This window comes from Simochromis diagramma, unplaced genomic scaffold, assembly GCF_900408965.1.
Source record: "Simochromis diagramma unplaced genomic scaffold, fSimDia1.1 OVJJ01000274.1, whole genome shotgun sequence".
Taxonomy (NCBI): domain Eukaryota; kingdom Metazoa; phylum Chordata; class Actinopteri; order Cichliformes; family Cichlidae; genus Simochromis; species Simochromis diagramma.
Window position 1 is genome coordinate 673,487 of NW_024387386.1, and position 12,099 is coordinate 685,585.

The 12,099-nt window shown below is 43.0% G+C and overlaps 2 protein-coding genes across 2 annotated transcripts in view; both read right to left on the reverse strand.

The window, feature by feature from the left end:
- LOC120720161 (regulator of G-protein signaling 12-like) overlaps positions 1-4,197 on the reverse strand; it is a 46,284-nt gene extending 42,087 nt beyond the window's left edge. Inside the window, exons 1-2 of the mRNA XM_040009776.1 lie at positions 4,032-4,197; positions 1,419-3,270 (exon numbers count right to left, since the gene is read on the reverse strand). Of these exons, the coding sequence (XP_039865710.1) occupies positions 1,419-3,206 (1,788 nt within the window). The 5' untranslated portion in view covers positions 3,207-3,270; positions 4,032-4,197. The remainder of the gene's footprint in view (positions 1-1,418; positions 3,271-4,031) is intronic.
- Positions 4,198-5,725: 1,528 nt separating this feature from the next.
- Positions 5,726-10,147, reverse strand: msantd1 (Myb/SANT-like DNA-binding domain containing 1). Its single transcript, XM_040009787.1, has 3 exons — positions 8,950-10,147; positions 8,554-8,847; positions 5,726-6,353 (listed from the first exon to the last, which is right to left on the reverse strand). The coding sequence occupies exons 1-3, from the start codon at positions 9,201-9,203 to the stop codon at positions 6,062-6,064; spliced, it is 840 nt and encodes a 279-aa protein (XP_039865721.1). The 5' UTR covers positions 9,204-10,147; the 3' UTR covers positions 5,726-6,061.
- Positions 10,148-12,099: the final 1,952 nt, after the last annotated feature.

Consider the following 12,099-nt stretch of genomic DNA (forward strand, 5'->3'; position numbering starts at 1 on the left):
CTTTTTTTCTGATCTAATGCAAGCTGCTGGGAAAAGATGCAATCAAGCTCTGACTTGGAAACACAGGGCAATGCTTCTCTTAAAGAAATAAACTTAAATAAAAACTCCAAAAAATATATCACATGAGATTATTCTGTAGCCAAACTTAATCTAAAGCCCGCTGCATGTGTCCCTGATTACAAAGTTATTTACAAACACAAGCTCGCCTACATGCTGACTAATTCGAGTCTGTTGCTTAGTGAAAAAGCCGACTTCAGAGATACTTTAGACGTGTAATTGTGGTCCTTGGAGCTCATGGATACACAGGGACATCTTGTGGACAAAGAGGAAACCAACAGTAAAAAAAACCTCTTTATAGAGTTGCACATTAACTTTCAGCAGGTGTTTTCTGAGCTCAATTGACACACTGCACCAACTGAGTGTTGAGCAGTGAAGTTTTATTTCATGTTAGGTGCCACCAAAAACAGACTTACTAACACCACCTTGATGTCGGGAAACTCAATTCTTTCTGAGCATTTAATAGTTCAAGAGCCACTATAAGCACAGAAGCAGATGCTCTTGCCTCAAGGTGACAGGAATAATAAACTTTACATTTTAGCAAAGAAACCTGCACAGCACTTAAGTAAAATCATTTAATTCAACAAGAATACAAAAAAAAAAAGTTTTAAAGAGTTTGTGAAAGACAGGACACCTCATCCTTGTTGCTGATCACATAAAATGTCTCTGTCAGGACACCTATAAAGATCCTATAAACATCACCGGGTACTTCAAGAGGACATATTAAGGACCTACTGCAGGGACGTCATTTCTGACTTGTATTCTAGCTTGCTAGAGATTTGCATGACTCATACCTCAAAATAATCCTTATTAATTTGATGATGGGCCTTGGTGCAGTTGCTCAGTTCATTCTCAGTCTGAAATAAACTATTTTACGTCCTCCCCTTTAAAACTACTTTCTTGGATATGCTGCAGCATACAAAGAGCAGGTAGTTGGGCTGCTGTGTGCCATTTTTAATTTGAGCATCTGCAATTTTAAAAGTACATATGAGATAAAAACAGGGGGAAAAAGGCATATAATGGCTCCCTCACACGTGAAATTAAAAAAATATTTTCTAACATTTTTGCCCTTTTTTGTAAATAACTATCAAGAAATTTTAACCTTTTGGGTTCAAAAACATGAATAATACATGATAAATATATGATTTTTCATATTTGACTCTTGTGGAAGTTAAATGCCTGAAACCTGTATTTTAGATCACAGGTCATTTATACATACTCATAAACCTCATTAACTACTTCAATGGCAGCATAAGAAATGTTTATTTTTAAATTCTTTAGATTGCAGCTTTAAAGTAATAAAAAAGAAAGAAAGAAAGAAAGAAAGAAAGAAAGAAAACAAGAAAGAGTGTCTTACTTACATTTCTAGTGCTGCCATCCTTTTGCTGCTTCTGTCTCTGTTCTACAAACTTTCTGGTCCATTCCTCCCTGGGAGGCAGCATCATGACTTCAGCTGACTGGTACCTTTCCGAGGGTATCTGGCTCATTGGAGGTGGCAGGTTATTGGTGCTGGCACTAAGACTATTGTGTGAGGGCCAGTTGTTGTTGGATGTTTCACATGGTGCCGGATCACTACTCAGGACTTTTGGCCACTTTGGCTTTGAGAACCACCGTTGGCTCCCTCTGAGAGGATCTCCAGAGAAGTTTGTTTTTTTATCCAAACGCATAAGAGGTGGTGGGGGCTTGAACTGGAACTGTAGTCTGGGTGGGGGTCCTCCATAAAAGCTAACTAAAGAATCTGGGCCAGGTAATGACTCTGAAAGGGAATCTGTGCTGGTAGTGTTCTCTGGATTAAGTTTTTGGCCATTCTTGGAGAGGGTTATTGGGGTGAGGCCCTCAGCCGGAGGATAATCCCATGGACAGCTGGGGAGGTGGGCCCCAGGATGGTTTTGGATCACCGAAGGGAAATCCCTGTCCGCTCTCTCCTCAGGGGGAGAAACATTTCCAATACCACTGTCCCCATTGCTGCTGGCACTGCCACGTTTGGCAGTGCTGACGTTCTCCTTGGCATGCTCCTGGGCTTCTGCGTCCAGTTTCACTCTTAGTCTTTCCACAGCCTCCCCCATGTCGCTGTAAAGTACTGTTACAAAGTTAAGAACATCCGGGGGAGTCTGTGGGAATTCCAGGCAGCCCGAGGCATCTGGATCTGGAGTGCAGTTGAAACCAAAACGGCCAGCAATCCCAGTGTGATCCTTGTGATTTCCCAGATCTGGGTCAATGAAAAAAACATGGCAGGAGGCACGCAGAGGACTATCTTCTGGCACGCGGCCATTAATAATATGCCCTGTGGTGACCAGGCAAAAAAAACGTGGGTCTTCAGTACACACAGCCCCCAAGACCAGGTTCTCAGCAGGGAAAGCTGCCAAAACAGCTCCAGCGTCGTCACAAAGACGAATGCAATCAAACATGATCTTCATCATCACAAGGGTATGGGTGTCCTGCTCAGTGCCCAGCTGTCGGATTCTCTCCAGAATGGCCTTTGAACAGTCCTCTGATTCACTAGTGTTCAAAATCAGCTCTGTGGAGCTCAGGTAGCCAACCACCAAAGTCATGTTCAAAACACCCCAGTCTGGATTGGCTTCGTCTGTAATAACAGAGTCTGCATCCCCAGACGTGGAAGTCTCCTCCCTTGGCTGCTCAGCTAAAGCACTCCACTGCTGTGACCACTGTGACATATCCGGCTCTGAAACCGGCCTCTGTTTGGCGGCAACCGAACAACTCGCGTTAAAGGAGGAGTTGCTTGAGTCATCTGAGACGGTGCGGAAAACACTTGCCTTTTGGAAAACGCCACTTTTCTGAGCAAACCCAAATTTCACATCATTAAGGATTGGATTTCCCAACACTCGGCCTTCAGCCTGCACCACCAAGCACAGGGGTCCTTTGCAGCTGCCAATCAGCTGCACCACAGCCTCATGAGAAGCAGTAGACACGTCACTTCCATTGATGACCATGATGCAATCTCCTTGTCTGAGCCCTACCAAGTATGCCGGGCTTCCTTCCAGGATGCCGCTCAACATGCACGGCCTCTGTCCTGAAATAGTAAAGCCATATCCAGCCCGACCACGGATGACCTCCACGCTCTTGAACTCGCCGGATGCATTCATATCCAGACGCCTCCTCGCGCCCTCAGGCTGTCCCTGTATCCTCATCTTTGTTGCCGCATGTGGGAACTGAAACACTTGCCCGTTGCCAACACTATTGTGTTGTTGTCATCTTATGGTAACACAAAGCAAAACACAAGGACAAAAAGTAAAGAAGACGACATGTTTTTCCACCACATCAAATTGTTCAAAGACTTAATAAATTACAACTCATGCATTAAAATGTCAAAAATACTTGCCAATAAACGACAGCTCTAGAGTTCTTTGTGAAAACTAATGGGAAGTTCTACAGCACATTTTATTAATTACATTAAATGGTTATTTTATTGATGAATACTGCTAATAAATAATGTAAAGACCATATACTGAAAACAGAATAACATTTTTTTAAGTAGTGTTAGAAAAAGCAGGGTGTTTTTCTAGCTTTCTTTGCTCTCACCTAGTCAACAAATTAATTTAATTTAATCAGTTTCATTTAATAACCAAGTAACGCAACCCACATCAATCTTATTTCTGCAATTATCTGTCAGAGCTAAAACAGAGGCAGCTTTTATGTGCAAACACGGCTCGCATATTACTCCCAGTCACCCCTCCACCCACTCCCCAAAACACACCGCCAGCTGGCTCCCTGCTCACCACCACTTTAATGAAGGACTCTGGTGTCGGTAAGCCACAGTTTTTAAATGTTCCAACACTTAAGTCACCGCCCGAGTCATTTTATGAGGGCAAAAAAACCGAAACAAAAATAGCGAAAGCTAGCTCCTGCTTTACTTTTTTCAGAGTTTTGGCAACTTTAAGGCGACAAACAATGTTAACGTAGCTCGAAACTTTGACAACAATTAAGACCTTATCGGGAAAAAAATTTAACAGTACCTGCTTTTAAAGTTGTGCCAGAAAAAAAAGCCCACGGGTTTTACGTTTACGTTAACACGAGTCTACCACGTTTACATTTTCCGCTTCACGCGTCCATTTTTTTTTCTCTATTCTCTCCCTGCAGTGATTCGGTACTCCATATGGCAGAGCTCGAGGGCACCACCTCCATCCATTCACTCACCACGGAAATCACAAAGCGTCTTTCACTGTAACCATGACAGCGTAACGTCTCCGGAACATGTGACTCCTCCCACTGGCCAATCAGCATCTCCTTTGCGTTCAATATTCAAACAGTGGGAGTGACGCTATTGGCTGACAATGATGGCAGTTGACAAGCTTCATTTTTCCCTTAAGTAAAGTAAAGTATGTATATATTTTTTTATTTAAATATGATATTTTTAATAAATAACTCTGCTTAAGTATACAAGTGAGAGCACAGAAAGTTCTCTGGAGACTCTGTAATCACCCCTTACATATGTCTAAAAGGAGGAATATAATGAAATTTAAAAGGCACTGCCCATGCAATGGTGATAAGTTGATCACTTAAAAACCAAAAAGTAAAAATAAAAAAGTTCTTACCCATATGACTCTGCGGTTACTGCAGTATGTCTCATCCACTTTGCCTCTGGTTAACTCCTTCCCCTCCACTCGACTGCGGCTCTTTACGGCGGATGGTGTGTAAACACTAACTCTGGTCAAAGGGCTGCAACGGTTGCCTCACCCCTGGCCTTACTACTCATGTGCGGTGTAGCTTACTCATTTGCAAGAAGCTGACAGCGGTTTTGACAAACCGCTATATAACAACAGGATTAGAAGTCTAATGCAATGACGTTGCACTTTATGATTTATTTATTACGGCTGTGAGCAATGAGCATACTATGCAAACACAGGCCACACAGTTCAGTGTGTTATAAGGAAACAAACGATGTTGCTTTTTCATTTTCATGAAGGAGTGACTTCCTTTGAGCTGGTGTAATGTGTGATGGAACTAGCCTAATCCCCCCTATTTCTCCAAATCCTCTTAAAATGGGCTGAAAGGCAAAGACCTTAATATTTCAGCTAACGTCAGCCTCCACCCTCTGTGTATTTTGCATCCCAATAATTGTACTGTAGAGTCACAGAGATGGAGGATGTTAGAGTGAAAGACAGCAGCAGGTTATCTTTGCATAGTTGTCAGTTCTCAAGAAACAAATCTGCGGGTTTCTGCCTTGAATGAAAGCTTCCATATATATCAAATCCTAAAACTAAATGCTGTAAAAATGCTATTATATGACTTTTATTAGCCACTATCAGTGTCTTTGTTATGATACAAATAGAAGAATCTGTCTGACTTGTCAGTCTTATTATGACTAATGACCCATATTCCTAGAAATTTTTATATGGATATCAGTATAACACTATAAATATCAAGGTTACCAATCACTCTGTCACATTCTCACGCAAAAAAAAAGTCAGGAATGTTTCATTAAAGCTACTATTTTGCACAAAAAGACATAGTCAAGGTTTCTTTTTCTGAGAAATCTCAAGCAGCTTGTGTTGCCATTTGCTGGCAGCTCTTTACCAAATGACTGCAGTAACAGTGGGGATTACCGCCTAAATTCCTGGTTCATGGTTGCTACAAATTGCCCTGTTTTGGCATCAGACCTCCCATGTAACATGTAATTATCCTGGCAAAGAATAAAAAATGATGGCTGTTGTTCCCACAGTGATTTTTATTAGGGTACTTGGCAAATTATCAAGAAATTTTATACAACTGTTCCTAAAATGAAAATGTACAGTGGAGCCTGACTTAATGTTGATGCTAAAGTGCTAACAAATGCAATAACATGTTTATCTTCTACAAATGATGCTCCTTCAGAAATGGCAAAAGCCTGTATTCATGCCTGTCTCTACCATTTCTACACAGAGCTTTACTCACAATAGGATAAACCTGGAATGCCAAAATAAAATACATCATTTTTTTGTATTCAACAAGGCTATAGGTGAGGCAATGCCCCCCAATAAAAAACAAAACAAAACAAAAAAACACTTTATGGTTTTCCCGGGTCCTTCACACCGCTCTGACCCCATGTGGCTGATGCAGTGGCGGGAAGCTGGATCATCTTCTCCAGGAGGTTCATCATGCGCTCCTGCAGCTGCAGGCACTGGACCTGGAGGAGGTTCTGTTGGTGCACGGCTCGACGCACCTCCCTGCACGTCTCCTCCATGGCCCGGCTCGACTTCTTCTGTTGCTGCAGCATAGCCTGCAAGACTCGCAGTTTCTTCCGCTTCAAGGACAGGTGCTTGCTGGCCTTCCTCTTCCTGGCCGAGATAGGATGTGAGCTGGGGGAGCAGAGAGGGGAACCTTTCAGAGCAGGCAGTGCCTGGTAAAAAGAGATCACACTGGGTTTGCATTTTCACAGGTTAGTTCCACGACCTTCGACATAACATTGGTTTGTGTGCATCGGCTCCTTGCGCCGAAGGCAGAAATCATAGAAGTAAACCATTGCAAGTGTTTTACAACCAGCTACTCTGGACTGCATTTAAAGGGAGTGAAACATGGCTTATTACTGGTAGCTACAATCTACAGATTTTTCTGACAATTAACACAGACAATTGAGAGGCACAGTTTTAATAAGAAGACAGCCCTGAGGACACATCAGCTGGATGCATGTTTCTGATTTTGCCTAACCAGTACAGGCAGATTGTGGGCTGCAGCTTTCTGGAGAAGCAGCATGAGTAGGGATGGGTATTGATAAGATTTTCAGAATTCCGATCCAATTTCGATTCTGTTTAACGATTCGATTCTCTTATCGATTCTTTTTAAAAAAGGAGAACACTAAGGTCGATAAGCTTAGAACTTTGTTTTATATCTTCTCTTTGAACAACATAGAAATTTAGGAGTAACATGGCCTTACAAACCCAGCAGTGAGATCTTAAGAGATCCACAGCCTACGGCTCTTCAATGGGGTGTCACAGGGTCCCCAGGAAAAAAAAATTGTAAATGTAAAATAATAAAATAAATATTCTTCTGTAGCAATAACAAAGTATAACATAAATTATTCAGTAGCCATTGCACAAGAATATCCAGTAATGTCCCTGCCTACAATTAAACACATCTGCTGTGGCAAATGGGTGCAAGCCTTTTGCCACAAACTTAGTCACTGCTCGGTGACATTCGTGTATCCTGGCCTGAAAGGAGACGCTACCAGTAGACTGCAGCGAGAACTGCCAGCGTCTGAACCAGCCAGACTCTGTCTCTCTCTCTCATCATGGTCACCTAAATGCACAGTAATGGCAGGTTTTGTAATAAGGCAGATCGCGCTAACATAATATGCACTGTTAGTTGATTATTTACCTGCCGCATTAACGGGAGAGGACGTGCAAACGTTACCGCTGCTGCTGGGTTGAGATTCACGAGTCCGGAGCGGAATTAAAAACACGACATTCATTTAAGGTTATCGTGTGTTTTGTGAGCAAATGCTTTTGCATATTCGTAGTGTTTCCTCCCTGAAATGAAATATCTACTTTGCAAGTATTGCAAGTTGCCCTGTTGTCATTCATTCTCGTAAAGTATAACCAAACTTTTGAGCGTTTGAGCCGCTAGGCGCCGTGTTTTCCTGCCAGGTAAATGACGCTCCGCAACGTGGTGACGTCATTCGCGGCGACTGAAATCGATAAGGGAATCGTTTGCAAAAACGGAAAACAATTCCAAGGAATTGAAACAGTGGGAACCGGTTCTCAGCAAGAACCGGTTTTCGATGCCCATCCCTAAGCATGAGTGAGCGTTTGCTGTGGTTTGCCACAGGAAACTAATGGTAACAACAACAATACTGACAAGAAAACACATCCAGATTGAATTTTAGTGCATCAGAGTGATGAGGGTTTTTTTTAAAGCAAGAACTTTTTGACTCTTTTTTTTTTTTGGTTTTAGGGTTAAAGAATTAGGGTGAATTTAAGACTTTAGCACTTAGCTGTTATGGCTAAACGTAGAGTTAAGTGGCTTGGGAATGCATGAATGTCCCCAGAAAGATAGTGTGTGTGTCTGTCAGTGTGGAAACACTTTTAACAAGGAACTACATTTAGCCCCCCCAAAAAATGAGAACCGCTAATCTAAACAACCTCAAAATTGAGCACTGCCCTTGCCAGAGTCCCCAGCGACAGACTCACCAAGTCTGGAGTGGATCAGAGGAACAGACAGACCTACACAGATTATTAGTAAGTAAGTAAAGTAAGTATACTTTACAGAAACTAACAAAACTGTTAAAACGCAGAGAGAAAAAAGCAATCGTGTATATAATTTTAGCATTCAAGGTTTAAATAAAGCATAGCAACAAGTAACCCAACTGAGGAAAGGTAGTCACTTTCAGTTATAGCTGGCAAGCTGAAAACTGCCTAAAACTGTATATCTGGTGGGTTGCTTCTCTGAAACAACAGCATACAAAGGTCAGTTCATCTATTATTATCTTTATGAGTGTTTCAAAAGTGCACATATTCACTATGACACACACATGCACTGTGTGTCTCCTCTATTTCCTGTTACCTGGAGCCCTGTGTGTGCTCACTATCAGAGCTCAGCGAGTCCAGCTCTTGTTTGATCTCCATCTCGTCCGAGGAGCCTGTGTACTCTGGCAGGAATCCCATCAGCCCCTCCTCTGACTGTGGCACCAGGTTGTCTGTCGACTGGGAGGAAGTGGAGGGACCCGCTGCAGAGGCCTGAAACTCCAAAGAGTTCACCCTGCCGTTCTCCAGCGGCTTGGAGAGGATCTTCTCTATGGCCTTGTAGTACGGCCAATCCGGCGCCTCGCTGCCTTCGCCAACTGTAGCTTTCAGTCGCCTGTTAAAGCAGAGAAAATGTAAAACAAAAACAAAAAAATGGGGGGGGTGTTGGTCATGCAGCAGCTGGAGCCACGACTTTGGACCGGGGTTTTGCACTTGCCTGTACTGAAAAGACATATTGGTGATTTTCATCTTGATCTCTTCCTTGAAGCGCTGCTCTCCTGTCAGCTGAAAGAACCTCTGGGACATCTTCTCGTAAACCTTAGCGTTCCTCTTGCTCATTTTCAGCTCGTTGTGGTGTTCCTCCCACACGTACAGGAGGGCTTTCATTTCGCCATCGGTCCAGTTCGGGGCCCGTCTGTGTTTCTCACTGTGGCCTGGCATCAGGTAGCTGAAACCATCCTCTGATGCCATTTTTTTTTAAAAATTTTTTAAATGACTCTCTTGACCTGTGCCGGTTCTGTTTGCAGAGCTTTAGAGGTTGGTTTTGAAAGCCTTTTACTGTGCTAAAGAGCCGTGTTGAGTCTCCAGTAATGGAGGGATAGAAGCAGGAAGGCACACACACACCACCACCCTGCCTGTGCCTTTCCCCCTAGTCTAGCTGAAAGAGGACTCAAAATGGGGCCTAAGGCAGGAGAGGAATCCGGTTAAAAGCTTTTAGTGGTGCGTGATGTCACCGTGACATCAAGTTGCCCTGGCAACGGTGAGGGAGGCCCTTTATTTTCCCTCCCCTCTCCTCTAACCACTCCCATCTGCTCTCTCTCCCCTCCATTCTGCTTCACTGGAAGCACAAAAAGCTTTTAGTTGAAAGGCAGCAGTGTGAGCGCACAAGACTGCTGATGGTTTTGAAATATGAGCCTCCGGGGAGGGGAGGAGGGGTGGGAGGGGGAAAAAAAGCACTGAGAAGGAGGAGGAGGAGGAGTGGAGACCATGGGTATGTGTTTCCCTGGCAACAAGGCAGTGGATTTGGTAGTCAGCCAGCACTCTGCTCCATTTAAAAGCTTTTAATAATACACAAGTCATTTTGAGATGAGGAGAGGGAGGATTTGCTTTATCTGGCAGGATGCGGGGAAAAAGAGAGCAGAAACACTCGCAGCCTGCAATTCAGACCTGAGAAAGCAAGCCCAGGCATCGCACCGCAAAGCTGTGAAGCTCTTTCTTTTAGGTGGGGATAACAAAAGGGAGACATCAGACGAAACGGCAACGTGTAGTGATCAACTGCAGGCAACCATCGAAGCAACATAACATGCTGTCTCCTGTAATCAGCTTTCTTTTCATAGTCATGGTCAGCAGACAATGGACCCCTGCAGAAAGGGTTTCTCTGACCATTTGGGGACTCCCTCCCCCCCCCCCCATTCCAGTCTCTGCAAAGGGCGGCTCTCCCCTGCCCCTGTGCGCATTAACCAGTTTATGTGCATATTTCTTTCCTTTCCCTCTACCTCCCCTGGTCTCATGTTTCTCTCAGTAGCATTTACGCACTGAAGCCCCACCGTCGTTCACACACAGACAGCGAGTTGGCAGCAATTCAGCCCCTGCTTTGTCTCCCACATTTTTATTTTTATTTCTTTTACTTTTGCCACCTTAAAACTGGCAATGCAGCAATAACCATCATGTATTCTCACTTTAGGTGCATTAGTGCCATTAGCTGCATTGCGTCCAGCTTAACTCAGTTGCAGGCTGATTAGATCTTTAACCCATCTGCTCCCCACTAACCTGACAGGCGGGCGCTGCATGTTCATACCGCTAATTGGCAGCTTTGCCCGATCCATCACATCTGTCACTTAAGATAAATCTCTGCCGTTGCAGAAATGGAAACGCAAACGAAAGTTGACGTGAAAGGTTCTCGGTGTGCTTGAAGAAATGTGACTGACACTTAAAAAGATTTTTTTTGAAAGGGTTGCAATCGTTACCCCGTCGCGTTTTTGCTCCGGATTAAACAGTTGATCGTTTTTTGACTGAGTCTCAAAATATTAAAAATAATCTGTCACTTCGGCTTATTTCAGCATCACGCCCCGCCCCCTCCTCTCTGTCTTTCCTCTGCGGTCCTTTATGATTGCATTTTAGTTACCGTTGTGCATTTTTTCATTCAATAAGGTGGAGGTAATCCAGACTAGTAATCCAGGAGCCAGACTAATCTGCGGATAAACGGTTTGATGCACTGCTCACGTCTGCAGGCAGAAGTCACCGTTGTGAGTGATCAGTAAAATAGAGCCACTTGGTAAAGATAAATAAATAAATAAATTGTATATATGTAAACAACGCATACTCGGAGATCTCGTTAAGGAATCTTTCATTTCTAATTTCACCTCACTCACAGTGTAGTTTGTATTCACACATAAAGCATTTCAGAAATGATCAAATGTTGGATTAAAATGTCCTATCAGCCGATTTAACAAAGGTTTTCAGGAGAAACTGAACAACTTAAAATCTAATACATCCAGTCTCCTTTATAGGCATGCTGCTTATTTTTCATGCACGCTGTAAATGGTAAATGGCCTGTTCTAATGAGCCTTGATTTCTGCTGCGGCATTCAGATGGTACAGTCATCTTGCCTTAATAGTTCAGGCTGCCAGTGGTTTAATGGTGCAGGGATTTAAACACCACAGCATACCTGAGTGTTGTTGCTTACCCTGTCCATTCCTTTATGACTGCAGTGTAACTATCTTCTGATATCTGCTTCCAGCAGGAACACAAAGCTCACATCATCCTTAACTGATTTCTTGAACATGACAATGAGTTCTTTATACTCAAATGTACTCACGGTCACCAGATCTCAATCCAACAGAGGAACTCAGGGATGTGGTGGAACAGGTAACTTACTGAAGTGCTCAGATTACTTTTTGTCTTAAGTGATATCGTGTGGCCTGCTATTGGTAGCATTGAACAAAAGCGTCATGTAAATTGTACCGGAGTGGAAAGTACCTGTTAGCTACAAAGAGCAGACATACCTGCTAGCTAAACACAGCTCTACAACCTTCACGACACATCAAGGAGGAGAATGGTGCTAATGCTAGGATATCAACTTATCAACTTATATATCATTTATCAACTTTCCCACAAAATTTGGTGCCAAATTTTGTGGGAAAGTTGATAAATGCTTCCAATATCAACTAGCTGTAAAATTAGCTAAAGTCAACGCATCCCGAAGCAGACTTACAGTAAGCTAAATTCCCCTGAGCAATATAACAAATGTTTGAAATATGGTGTTAATTTTTCTTATCACAAAAATAACTATAATAACAAGTTACTTTATTTAATAAGTAAAGCTGTAATATCTAGCTAACTTTTTAATAGCGTCAGTGCTACAACT